At 44.3% G+C, this 14,285-nt stretch overlaps 1 protein-coding gene across 1 annotated transcript in view; it reads right to left on the bottom strand.

The window, feature by feature from the left end:
- CATSPERB (cation channel sperm associated auxiliary subunit beta) overlaps window positions 1–4,213 on the bottom strand; it is an 84,303-nt gene extending 80,090 nt beyond the window's left edge. The window contains exons 1-2 of the mRNA XM_070941326.1: window positions 4,138–4,213; window positions 2,792–2,889 (exon numbers count right to left, since the gene is read on the bottom strand). Coding sequence (XP_070797427.1) covers window positions 2,792–2,889; window positions 4,138–4,213 — 174 coding nt within the window. The remainder of the gene's footprint in view (window positions 1–2,791; window positions 2,890–4,137) is intronic.
- Between the last annotated feature and the right edge of the window lie 10,072 nt (window positions 4,214–14,285).

The raw sequence follows: 14,285 nt of genomic DNA on the forward strand, positions 1-14,285 counted from the left end.
AAATGTAACTATTTTTCCGCTCTTATTGCATCATCAGATAACCGCCTGGCCGCCCTGTTTAGGGTGACCCGCTCCCTGCTCCTTCAGGAAGCGCGGGAGGACCCCTTGGAGGGTAGAGCCAAGGACTTTGTACAGTATCTGTATGATAAAATCGCTCAGATTCAGGAACATCTGGACTCTGACGGGGTAGATTCAGGGGGGAGGACGGAGGCAGGTCTCGAGAATATTATCTGGGAAGAGTTCGATTCTGTGACTCCCGAAGATGTGGACAGGATACTGAGTAGACTGAATGCTGCCACATGTTTATTGGACCCGTGTCCCTCCTGGTTGGTGCTGGCCTCTCGGGAGGTTACACGAGGCTGGCTCCAGGGGATTATAAATGCTTCTTTGAGTGAGGGTGTCTTTCCCGCCACCTTGAAAGAGGCGGTGGTGAGACCTCTCCTGAAGAAGCCTTCCCTGGACCCGGCAGTATTGGCAAATTACCATCCAGTCTCCAACTTTCGCTTTGTTGCGAAGGTTGTTGAGAGTGTGGTAGCACGACAGCTCCCTCAGTACCTGGATGAATCGGCTTATCTGGATCCGTTCCAGTCGGGCTTCAGGCCTGGGTACAGCATGGAAATGGCATTGGTCACATTGGTTGATGATCTCTGGAGGGCTCAGGACAGGGGTTGTTCCTCTGTCCTGGTCCTATTAGACCTCTCAGCGGCTTTTGATTCCATCAACCATGGTATCATGCTGCACCAGCTGGAAGAGCTAGGGGTGGGAGGCACCGTGTTGCGGTGGTTCTCCTCCTTCCTCTCCGACCGGTCACAGTCAGTGTTGGCAAGGGGGCAGAGGTCGACCCCAAGGCCCCTTGTATGTGGGGTGCCACAAGGGTCGGTCCTCTCGCCCCTTCTGTTCAACATTTATGTGAAGCCGCTGGGTGAGATCATCTGTGGTTTCGGGCTGAAGTACCACCAGTATGCTGATGACACCCAGCTGTACATCTCCACTTCGGACCACCCCAATGATGCCCTTGAAGTGATGTCCCAGTGCCTGGAGGTTGTACGGATCTGGATGGGGAGGAACAGACTCAGGCTCAACCCATCCAAGACCGAGTGGCTGTGGTTTCCGACATCCCGATATAGTCAGTTGGTGCCATCACTGACTATTGGGGGTGAGTCATTGGCCCCCACGGAGAGGGCTCACAACTTGGGGGTCCTCACAGCTGTCTTTAGAAGAGCACTTGACGGCTGTGGCCGGGAGGGTGTTTTATCAGGTTCGCCTGATTCGCCAGTTGCGTCCCTTTCTGGATCGAGACTCATTAAATACGGTCACTCATGCCCTTGTCACTTCCCGCCTGGACTACTGCAATGCTCTCTACATGGGGCTCCCCTTGAGGAGCACCCGGAGGCTCCAGCTGGTCCAGAATGAAGCCGCGCAGGTGGTTATGGGAGCGATGGGGCACTCCCATGTGACCCCCTCCTGCGCGAGCTGCACTGGCTCCCGGTGGTCTTCCGGGTGCGCTTCAAGGTTTTGGTTACCACCTTTAGAGCGCTCCATGGCTTAGGACCGGGGTACTTACGAGACCGCCTTCTGCCACCAGTAGCCTCTCACCGACCAGTATGCTCCCATAGAGAGGGGCTCCTCAGGGTGCCGTCAGCCAAACAATGTCGACTGGTGGCCCCCAGGGGGAGAGCCTTCTCTGTGGGGGCACCCGCCATCTGGAACGAGCTCCCCCCGGAGATACGGAGGATCCCGGACCTGCGTGCTTTCCGCTGTGCCATCAAAACATTTCTTTTCCAGCAGGTCAGTTTGGGATTAGCTGTCAACCCTGAATGAAAACTTACTGCAGCAAGTGCTGCAGATGTTTTTTTCTGAATGTTTTTCTTATGCGTCAATACATCAGGAATCACAGCAAACATCCACAAGTCTGCCTTCTGCATCCTGTTTAAGATTCCTGTTTTCCCCTTGTTGCTGTAGGCAGGAAGTGAGTGCTTGCCCTTTGAAAACACAGGTGTGAAATGGCGGAATAAAAGGTCCTCAATACCAAGAAAATGATACATGTGGCAAGAGTGGACAATATAATTACAACTTTTTTTCTCTTTTTAAAGATTTTTTAAAATCCCACCTTTATTATTATTTATAAATAACTGAAGGTGGTGAATATACCTAATATTCCCTCCTCCTATTTTCCTCACAACAACAGCCCTGTGAGGTGATTTTGGATGAAAGAGTGACTGGCTCAAGATCACCAGGCGGCTTTCATGCTTAAGGCAGGTGTAGAACTGATAGTCTCCTGGTTTCTTGAGTGTTGCCTTAGCCACTAGTCTAAAATTGATAGCTGAGAGCCATTTCTTTAATTTACATTTTATTTATCATATTTTTTCTATACTTCCATAGATTAAAAAATCCCCAAACAAGTAAAAAACTATTCTTTCTTTTCGGGACATTTCTTATCCAAAGTACTTGTATATTCAAGTATACAACTGGTTCAAGCTGAATTTTATAGAAATAATAACAAAACAATATTTTTATAGAAATAACACATTTTCATTCATACAAAGAAGAAACTCTTGATTTAATGGACTCGTGGGAGAGAAGGGTGGATCAGTTACAACCAAATGTAAAATAGTTCCTGTGTGGAATGGTGTTATGCTTGAGTAAAATGGCATTTTGCCTGTTGTTTATGAAGTCTGTGAAACAGAGATTTGGTAAACATATTTACTGGATAGTGAGTTTGTAAAAAGTTATTGTTAATTGCTATAATTTAACTTTCTGCACAGTATATGAAACTGAATGAGAAACTTACTAAGCTCGTCCGTGGAAGATACAGTTTGATTGCTTTAAACTTTGCAGTATCATTTGCGAAAATATCTGTGTAGCAGGCAAAACTTGAAGTGGACACCTCTGAGAGAAAATACAGAATTGCTATAATACCATCTCTAAACATGTTTATTTATACCAAGGATGTACAAACTTTGTGGGGTAAAGGCTGCATCTGGTCTTTGCTCATGTACACCTATGACTAGAAGGGTAGAGGATAAAAACCAAATTTTAATCTAACTAAAATGAAATTAAATGTAATTAATATAATGAAGTGACTATAGTATTTTTCCTCTTATGTCATATTACAAATTCTAATTCTAATTGTTCTGTTATATATATGAGACTGAGGTCAATTAATATTAATTTGTTTCAGTTCTGCCTGTAACAGGTTCCACATAATGCATTCATAGAAGAGATAGATTACCATCATAACATCTAATACTGTATGTCTTATTTTGAAATTTTCAATAGCTATATCTGCAAGATCGTCAAAACTTTTCCAGGAGGCATACAGTAGGACTGCCAGATCTGGGCTGCAGAAACCTGGAAAACCACTAGATGGCAGACATGAGTTCTTTGCCAGGATCCATTGTTCATCTGAATTTTTGCAACCTGGATTTGCTAGATTTAAGATATACCGGTAATATGATTCTTCAGAAGTCTAGTCAGGAAGCTGAGGATGCCCTTGTGGTGAATGATGCATACTATATCTATTAGTACTTGTGCCGCAGAAGGATTTATTCTAATTCCTGGAATCACATATGTACATAGATAATTCTTACTGTAACACCAATATTCATTATTGTTCCTTGTATAACTAAAATTCATTTTGGTTTAGAGGATGAATGAAGGCAGAGTGAGATCATTTAAAGAAGGATAGCCTGAGGTCATAATGTTGCAAAGAATGTAAATATAGAAAATAGAACCAGGTGGAAAACAGAACATAGCAAAAGGCTCTGGACTGCAAAGTGATCTGAAATCAAGCAAAACAAAACAGAAACATTCAAAAGCAATTTGACAAAGCCAATGAGAGATCAAAATCTCATAATAAAACAAGGACATTACAACAACTAAAACAGAATCCATTATGAAACGTAACAAGCATGATTTCAGCTGTCATTTAAAGCAAAATTTCCTTATGATGTCAGGAACATGATTGGTGGTCATTGCAGCTGCCTGGGACTGCACAAAAAAGCCAGTCCGAGCCTTCCTATGGCATAAACAGGCAAAGAAAGAGAAAAATGAGCAAATTCCCTAGCCTGAGTGTCCATCTTTTCCTTTTGATCATTCTAACAATTAGGAATGAATGTGTTTGAAATCACAACTTGCCTCTTTTATTGTAGGCAATGCCTGAAGAAAGTTTCAAAACAGCTCCAAGCAAAATATAAAGCCATAGCAGCTCCATCTGTGAAATAAGGAAAGGAAAGAAAATGTGAATATAAACTATACTTAAAGCTGTTTCTCTTCCCGACATGGTCAAATAAAGTCAAGATGATAGCCCCAACAGTGCGATCCCAGCTGTTTTATCTGCATTCATTGGCCAGATGTCACTTCATCACGCTGCTGTGTATGTCATCTTGTTCTTTTCAACCATACAGATACTGTTTATGTGCTGCATCCCACTCTCGTGATATCTCTGCTCCAGTGGCTGGTTGATATTTTACATATCTGTTTAGCCCAGGCAGCTAGGCTGTGCTGTCCTCAGAGGATAAGTAGTTTCTTTCTTTTCTTTTTTTAAATCCCAGTTGATCACTGAATCCAGTAAAATCTCCTGGCTACTCTGGTTTCCCCACCAGTTCTCCTAGCCTTCCTCCAGGTTAACTTTATATCTCCTGCAAACACCTTGTTTTTGATTTGACTTGCTTAGGCCGGTAGAAGCACATTCTCCTCTCCTTCTGATCCAATGCCCTCTGTATTACAATAGTTCCCTTCCCCACTTTTTAAACCTTTAAACTACAATTTAGGCATGTCGGAATGAAGCCACAACATTTCAGTGAATACTATTTCTTTGCTTCTATGAACCTGAACTATCAGCTCTTTATTGCCACAAAATTGTTATGGGACCTAACAAAAGAATAATGTGTTCTTTTCACTTTAATCTTTGTAGCATCAAGGCAACAATAGTACAATATAAGAGAAAAGATGATAGATAGATAGATAGATAGATAGATAGATAGATAGATAGATAGATGATAGATAGATAGATAGATAGATAGATAGATAGATAGATAGATGATAGATAGATAGATAGATAGATAGATAGATAGATAGATGAGAGAGAGGGAAGAGGGAAGGAAGGAAGGAAGGAAGGAAGGAAGGAAGGAAGGAAGGAAGGAAGGAAGGAAGGAAGGAAGGAAGGAAAGGTCTGCTAGTGTCAAACAAGGAAGTGTAGGAGTTGGTTCCAAGGTGTATAAATATTTGGAAAAAGGACTAATGAGAAGGGAGCAATCCATAAAAAAAAAGACAATCACTGGTAGACCTGTCCACAACTAGTCTAGTCAGCAAGACTTGCTTTCCATGTATGATAGGGAAGAGCAGGATGCTAGAGAATGACTAGTTAGGGCCTTTAATGGCCACACAGTGGTCTCTAACCCTTGGTCTACAGTCCAGGACTGGGTTGCAGCCAGGGGTGGGTTCTACTTACCTTTACTACCGGTTCACAACAGGAGCACTCACACTTCTGCGCATGCACAGATCACCCATGATGACATCGTGGTAGGTGGGCGGAGCCTCCTGCTGGTTTTACTACTGGTTCTATAGAACCGGACCAAATCGGGAGTAACCCACCACTGGTTGCGGCTCATTGAGAACCAGACCATGCAAGTTATAATTGAGCACACAAGCACATGAAGCTCCATTTGAGCAAACGATGGGCATGCACACAAAACCACCCCCTTTCTCCCCTGCCACTGCCACCGCCACTGGTCCGCGGAGCTGGAAAGGTTGAGGACCACTGGGTTGTAGCATTGCACGTTGTCTACCACACCCCACTGAGTTTCCATTTTTTCCTACTACTAGTGAATGTCTGTAAATCTCCCATAAGTAAAAGCAAAGTACTGGACTTATAGAACCAGGTTTTGGAGGAAACAAAATCGTACTTTATTTTTTATTTTATTTTTATTAGATTTATATGCCGCCCTTCTCCGGAGACTCAGGGCGGCTTACAATGCGTTAAGCAATAGCCTTCATACTTTTGTATATTTTATACAAAGTCAGCTTATTGCCCCCACAACTGGGTCCTCAATTTACCTACCTTAGAAAGGATGGAAGGCTGAGTCAACCTTGAGCCTGGGGAGATTCGAACATGCAATAATTGCAGACAGCTGAATGTTAATAACAGGCTTTTAGTCTGTTGAGCTATCCAGGCTCCTGGCAAGTACCCAGGCAAATACTCCTGGCAAGTATCCAGGCAAGTACCTATCCAGGTACTTGCTAACAACTGCAAAGTAACAATGATCTAATAAACAGACTTCCCCCCAACTATACATTTTGGGATATTTTTTCAAAGACCCAGACAGATGTCATTGTTCTGGAAACAGTTGAGAGTGGGAGAAGTGCTTTTTCTGCAGCTGTGGCTATGGAACTGCATCCCCCTGATGGCTCTTTCCTGGGGTTGGGTGTGCTGATTTGCTCCCTGATGATATTCTGTGCCTAAAATTCTCTCTTTTGGTCCTCCCCCCTTTTTTTTCAATCATTTTTCCCCAAGGAACAATATATATTTTTGTTGTTAGTGTGTGTTATCTATGTTGCTTTACTTGCTGCCTAAACCTTAACCTTAATAAGGGAGGTCACTGAGGTGCCTAGAATTACTGAGTTGAGGGTGTGATATAAATAAGGAATCATCATGTCCTGTGCTAAACACATTGGGCTACAAGCAATAAATAAGGAATGAAAGTCAGCCAGGGCTGACTTTAGTAATAGGAGAGATTAAATGAGATGCAGCTTTGTTAACAGAAGGATTATCTAGTAGATCTTTCCTCTACTGTGTAATGGTATACCTTATGAAAGACAGAATGCTATAACAATTGGCTGATGATACTAATGATGGGGAGTGTAGTCAAATATACATGAGAAACATAGGGCAAAGGCAAATAGTACCTTTCTCTGCTTCCTGGGGTCTTCCCCCTTGCACTCTTGCTGTTTTCTACCTGCCCCACACCCATGTAGGCCTTTGAAAGAGCCAGTCAACTGATTCTTACATTTGAATCTTCAGAAAGGCAGTTAGAAGGATTCAGTTTCTCTTCCAACTGTCATGTTACACGAGCAGATCAAACTACAGGTAGTCCTTGATTTACAACTATTCGCTTAAAGTTACAACAGCACAAAAGTGACTTATGACCATATTTCACATTTATGACCATTGTAGCATCTCCCTGATCAAAATTTGGACACTTGGCAACTGTCATGTATTTTTGACAGTTGCAGTGTCCCGTGGTCACATGATCACCTTTTCTGACTTTTGGACAAGCAAAGTCAATTGGGGAGCTAGTGAAGTTAGCGTTACTAATTTAACAACCGCAGTGATTCACTTAACAACTGTGGTAAGAAAGGTCATAAAATGGGACAAACTGTCCTGCTTACCAATAGAAATTTTGGGCTCAATTGTTGTCATAAGTTGAGGACTATTAAACACTGATATATATCCAGACAGTTGATTTTCAGAATGATTTCAATTGGAAGCAGAAGATTGCATGAGACAATCTCTTGCAGAATATAATTCCTAAATATAAATTGGCAGAGCTAATTTGGAAACTTTATTTGTTTATAGGGCAGTAAAGTAAATAAACTATATTTATAGTGAAGGTCAATTACTGGCAATTTATTTTGGCAAAAAATAAACTTCCTTGAACTCTGAGGGATATAAATTAAAACAAATGAAAGGACATAAATAAATTATCTGAGGCTAATGTTTAGGCTTACAGAAGAAGATTATGAATAATAGTGTCAACTATATTTAACTAAATGCATGTTCAACTTTTGTCCTTACCCCACCCACTATGCTTTGGCCCCCACCACAGACTCAAAGACTGGGTGAGATCTGGAGCCCAGAAAGTCACCTTCATTTGACTCTTCAGTGATCCTTTGCAAGAGAGCTTTGTCTGTATGCTCTGACATGCATACTCTTTCTGGCTTTGGAGCCCCTTTTCCAATATCTCTGACACCTTCCTTTAAGTACCAATTGCAGGTCTTAAAAATGTTGCACATGCTTAAGATGCCATAAGGATTCTATTTTCTGATGGGTTTGGTTCCAAGCAGTGGTGGGATTCTGCTGGTTCTAGGGGGTTCGGCCGAACCCTTTGTTAAATTGCTGGCTCGCCCCGCCCCTTGCTCCTCCCCTCCACACTACTATTTATTGCCAATAAATGGGGCGAGTGAGCCAGCAATTTAACAAACGGTTCGGTGTTTTTTTGTAATTTATTGGCCCCGCAGCACACCGAACCGTTTTTTAAATTGCTGGCTCGCCCGCCCCTCACCCCGCCCCACCACTATTTATTGGCCAGGCAGCACACCGAGCTGTTTGTTAAATTGCTGGCTCGCCTGCCCCTCGCCCCGCCCCGCCTCCCACCCGCGCGGCGCCAGCCTACCCTAGCCAGGGGTAGGCAATTGTGGCTCTTTTACAACCTGTGGACTTCAACTTCCAGAATTCCTGAGACAGCTTGGCTCTGGGAGTTGAAGGCCATAGGTTGTAAAAGAGCCACAATTGCCCACCCCTTCCCTAGCCTGAGTTCCGCTGCCTGGGATCTATGTGGGCTGCCATGTGGTTCCCCACCAGCACCGGATGGGCTCCAATGGCTGCAGCGGCGATGGTGGCAATGGCATCCGGGCAGATCCAACAGGTGAGAGCGCAGGAGGCGCCGCGCAGCGCAGGTGCATCTTTGCAAAGCAGCCTCATGGCCGGCACCTCCTTTCCCCAGCCGGGGCTGCTGCACTTACGCCGCCAGGGAACCGGCGGAGGGAGTGGGGAGGGTGGGCGTGGGGTGGGTCCTATCCAACTGGGCTTTTGCAAAACAGGCGCGAGTTGGGGATTCTGATGCTTGACGCACGTTTTGTGTGGCTCACGGGGAGAGGGGGGTGGGCGGGTTTCTGAGCCTATGGATTGGCTTGTTTGGGGTGGGGGCCAGGATCTCTGATGACTGGGACTTCTAGGGGATGCTCCTGGCTTTGCAACAGAGGGGCCTTTAAACCTGCCTTATCTGCGTTCCTTTTCTTTGCATAAATCTCCCCCTCCCAAAAAAAGGATGGGTTGCCCAAACGTTTGTGCTGCTGGCTTCCCTGCCTGTCTTGGCTCTATCAGGGTTGGGTCTCTCTCGCTTGGGGAGAAGGTCTCTTGGATATGTATGTGTGTGTTGTGTTAGACTAGGCAGGGAGGTGTGATTCACATGGTTGTTAACTTAAGTGAATCTGGCTCCACCCCCCATTGACTTTGCTTGTTGGAAAGGCTTCCCCCCCCACCTCTCATCGCCATCTCAGCCCTTCTGCCCTGCCTTAACCTTAAACCGAGCTGCGTTTCCTCCGAAATCCAGTCTGTTCCCTTGCTGGGAGAGACTTTCCTGCCCCTGCCACTCAATTTTCAGGAGTTGTTTGTTTAGAGACAGGAAACCTTCCAAGGTTTCTGATGGGGGGAGGTTTGAGCTGTGGAATATCTCACTGCCACACATGTGTGTCCCCCCCCTTGCCCTTTTTTGCCTTGAAAAGGCAGAAGCTTGAAGAGGTTGCAGGAAAAAATGCTCTTAGAAGCTTCTGAGGATCAGGCAACTCAGCTTAGATCATCAGAGGTTTTTAAAGGGATTTTTTTGAAGAGGTTGTAGGAAAAAAAATCACCTTAAAAGCTTCTGGCGATCCCAGCAGATTTGTGTGATCGTCAGAAGCTTCTAAAAGCATGTTTTCCTGCAACCTCCTCAGCCGAGGAGGTTGTAGGAAATAAAATCCCTTTAAAAGCTTCTGGCGATCTCAGCAGATTTGCCTGATTGTCAGAAGCTTCTAAAAGCATTGTTTTCTGCAACCTCTTAAGGTTGTAGAAAAAATGCTTTTAAAAGTAAAAGTTAAAAAAAAATTGGCCATGCCCACCCAGTCACTTTACCCACAGAACCGGTAGTAAATGGACTACTCAGAGGGCTGAAAAAGTTATTTTTGACCGGTCCTCTCACTTTTGACCAGTCCTTGAACTTACGACTGTCCTCGCATTTTACGTTTTGCACCCTATCTTGTCACCGTGGTGAAGAGAAGTAGTGGTGAAATGACTGACACGGTTGTTAAGAATGCACAACAGGCATAAATGTGAGGATGGTCAAAAGTGTGAGGACCGGTCAAAAGTGCGAGGACCAGTCAGAAATGACTTTTTTCAGCCCTCTGAGTAGTCCCTATGCACATAGCCATGCCCACCCGGTCACATGACCAGCTAGCCATGCCTACAGTCACATGACCAGCTAGCTACGCCTACACAGTCACATGACCAGCTAGCCACGCCCACCCAGTCACATGATTGCCAAGCCACACCCCCAACTAAGCCACGCCCACAGAACCTGTTGTTAAAAAAATTGAATCCCACCACTGGTTCCAAGCCAGGAAATGATGTGTGAATCCAGTCAGTATAAAAAAAGCATGCAGATAAAGGTGATGCAAGTAATTCTTGGCCCTGTTCACTATTTATAGCAAGCTGAAACATAAGGGAGAGAGAAATGTGTTGTGCAATTACGGTACTTTAACTTGGTCAGCTGACTGTATCAAGTGACCCTGGTGGGGTTATCAGGTGAATTTTGCTTTAGTTCCCAACAAACAAAGGTCTGTTTTGGCTAAAACAATGAAAAATTAATGTCATTGCATGGGACTAAAGTGACTCCACCCAGTTAGTCATGTAGCAATTCTTCATTATCGCTTTATTTTATCATTCAATGAAAAACGATAAAAGGATTTCACTTAACCAGAAAAATGGATATCAAATCAGCAAATACAACTCTAAGTGTGAACATTTAAAAAACATTTCCTCTATGTAATCAACTTCCACTAAAAGCCAAGTTTATATTTGTTTACAAGTTCACTTTTCAATTGGCAGAGTCTCTGCTGGCATAGAAACATATATTCATTTTTATGCTATGTCCAAAACTGGGTTTGGTTTTATTATTTAAGGGCTACTTTAGCCAGAACATGGCTAAAACAGCAACATTTCTTCTTAGTAACCTCCTCCCCTTAAATAAATAAAAAATAAAAATAAAAAATAAAATAAAAAAAATATTTTTTGACATAAAATCCCTTTGTATCACCGTTAGAGCTGAGGTGGCGCAGTGGTTAGAGTGCAGCACTGCAGGCTACTTCAGCTGACTGCTAGCTGCAGTTCGGCAGTTCAAATCTCACCAGTTCAAGGTTGACTCAGCCTTCCATCCGTCCGAGCTCAGTAAAATGAGGACCCCGATCGTTGGGGGCAATATGCTGACTCTAAACCACTTAGAGAGGGCTGTAAAACAGGAGTGATTTCTACTTACCTTTACTACTGGTTTGCAGCAGGGCCGTGCACACACTCTTCTGCGCATGTGAAGCGTTTTGATGACGTCGGGGGCGATGGGTGGAGCCTCCCGCCGGTTTTACTACCGGTTCTATAGAACTGGTGCAAACTGGGAGCAACCCACCAATGCTGTAAAAGCACTATGAAGTGATATATAAGTCTAAGTGCTATTGCTATTTAACTGATGCTTAGTGAAGTAAATGAATAAAGCTGCAGTTATCTTAACTGTATATCTCAATGCTTTCTCACTGGGGCAAAGATCCATAAAACTGAATTAACATAAAGTATTTTCTGTCGGCTTGTGGCAACTGAGGAAGAGAGTAGAGGATTTTGTTCCACTTGTGCAGTCTAATTCAGTGTTTTTCAGGCTTGGAAAGTTTCAGATGTGTGGACTTCAATTCCCAGAATACTGAGAATTGATCCACCCATCTTATTTAACTTTGCCAAGTTTGAAAAAACATTTGTCTAATTGATCTTATGGCAGCCAGAAGCAAATCAGTTAGGAGATTGCAGAATCTACTGGCTGGACTTGACGTTCATAAGCTTCATTCGGGTTTGCCTGACCCATAGAGTTCCAATTCTATGAAGCTCTCTATAATAGAACACTGTTTGCTATCTATTTTTCTTTGTTTTTTTTTGATCTATTGCTAAGGCATCCGGCTGTAAATTATCTTAATAACTATTACATCACTTTGGTTGTGGAGTGTTAAGTTAAATCCACTGTTTGGATTTAGGGTGTGGAAGGTGTGAAATTTCAAAACCTCAAGTTTTGAAGTTTGAGGGCTGATTAGCTAATTTTCCTCCTTCCATTAGCAGATGGCAAGAAAAGACATCTACTGTAATTCATGACATCAAACCTAAATTCCTGGAGTTCCTGGAATTATCCAACACATGAGCTCTCAGAAGATTAGTCAAAGCATGGAAGACTTGGTCTGGATGCTATTGTGCACCAGACATTTTAGAAAATTATCAGTTATCAAGTGTTCATTGCCCAGAGTCTCTCTCATGTGAGATGGATAGATAAATCAGCATGGTTGTTCCAATAGAAGAGAGTATATGTAGCTCAGGTTGAAACTGTTGGGTTTTTAGTGATCTCTGAGCTTGTCTGTTTGCTTGCAGATGTTTAATTTCCAGCCTGGGTAACATCATGAGTGCTTGTAGAGAGTGCCATACAATTGTGTCCAAGATTTTCCCATCAAATAAATTACTGTGTCATTTAGACATTTCTTTCACCTCTCCATTTTTGCCATGGCTATATTTTGGACAAATACGCATATATTTTCTGCTGTAATTGAAATATACTTTTATACTTCTGCATATAAATTATGAATATATAAATCCAAATCAGACTTGAAAATATTCCTCCACAAATCACACTTCAATACATTTATTTATTGCTTTATTTATTGAATTTGCATGCTGCCAAATTCAGTTGGATTCATGGTAGTTTACGGAACAAATAAAATACCCACAGTACAACATGAAAATGAAATAATAAAAGATCTATAATAAAAATATCAAAAATAACACTGAAACATCTATCACAATTTCAATCAGTAAACATTACATAAATATTCTCGTGCAATACTTTATTTATTTATTTATTTATTAATTTAATTTGTATACCGCCCTTCTCCCAGAAGGGACTCAGGGCGGTGAACAGCCAAAATTAAAAAACATACAAATGCAAAAGTTAAGATAATTAAAAGAATTAAATCATTGGCTACCCAAATTTAAAACCCCAAATCCATAAAATTTAAAATCCCAATTAAAAAACCATTTAGGCTAGGCCGGCTTGATGAAATAAAAACGTCTTCAGGGCTTTACGGAAGGTCCGGAGGTCCGGGATCAATCGTATTCCAGGAGGCAGCTCATTCCACAGGGCGGGTGCCCCCACAGAGAAGGCTCGCCCCCTGGGGGCCGCCAGCCGACATTGCCTGACCGACGGCACCCCGAGGAGGCCCTCTCTGTGAGAGCGTATTGGCCGGTGGGAGGTTATCGGTAGCAGCAGGCGGTCTCGCAAATACCCTGGCCCTAAGCCATGGAGCGCTTCAAAGATGAGAACCAACACCTTAAAGCGCACCCGGAAGACCACCGGGAGCCAATGCAGCTCGCGCAGGAGAGGTGTTACGTGGGAGCGCCACGTCGCTCCCATAATCACCCGCGCGGCCGCATTCTGCACCAGCTGGAGCCTCCGGGTGCTCCTCAGGGGGAGCCCCATGTAGAGAGCGTTACAATAGTCCAGGCGTGACGTAACCAAGGCATGAGTGACTGTGCACAAGGAGTCCCGATCCAGAAAGGGGCGCAACTGGCGTATCAGGCGAACCTGATAAAAAGCCCCCCTGGCCACGGCCGTCATATGCTCTTCTAAAGACAGCCGTGTGTCCAGGAGGACGCCCAAGTTGCGAGCCCCCTCTGTGGGGGTCAGTGACTCGCCCCCAATAGCCAGAGATGGCACCAGCTGGCTATACCGGGACGCCGGCATCCACAGCCACTCGGTCTTGGAAGGGTTAAGCCGAAGCCTGTTCCTCCCCATCCAGACCCGCACGGCCTCCAGACACTGGGACATCACTTCGAGGGCATCATTGGGGTGGTCCGAAGTGGAGATGTACAGCTGAGTGTCATCAGCGTACAGATGGCATCGCACCCCAAAACCACGGATGATCTCACCCAGCGGCTTCACATAAATGTTGAACAGGAGCGGCGAGAGGACCGACCCTTGCGGCACCCCGCAAGCAAGGCGCCTCGAGGTCGACCTCTGCCCCCCTGCCAACACAGACTGCGACCAGTCAGAGAGATAGGAGGAGAACCACCGCAACACGGTGCCTCCCACCCCCAGTCCCTCCAGCCGGCGCAGCATGATACCATGGTCGATGGTATCAAAAGCCGCTGAGAGGTCTAACAGGACCAGAACAGAGGAACAACCCCTGTCCCGAGCCCTCCAGAGATCATCCACCAATGCGACCAATGCCGTCTC

The sequence above is a fragment of the Pituophis catenifer genome, unplaced genomic scaffold (assembly GCF_029215685.1).
Source record: "Pituophis catenifer annectens isolate HBS135680 unplaced genomic scaffold, rPitCat1.0.hap2 SCAF_1, whole genome shotgun sequence".
NCBI lineage: Eukaryota > Metazoa > Chordata > Lepidosauria > Squamata > Colubridae > Pituophis > Pituophis catenifer.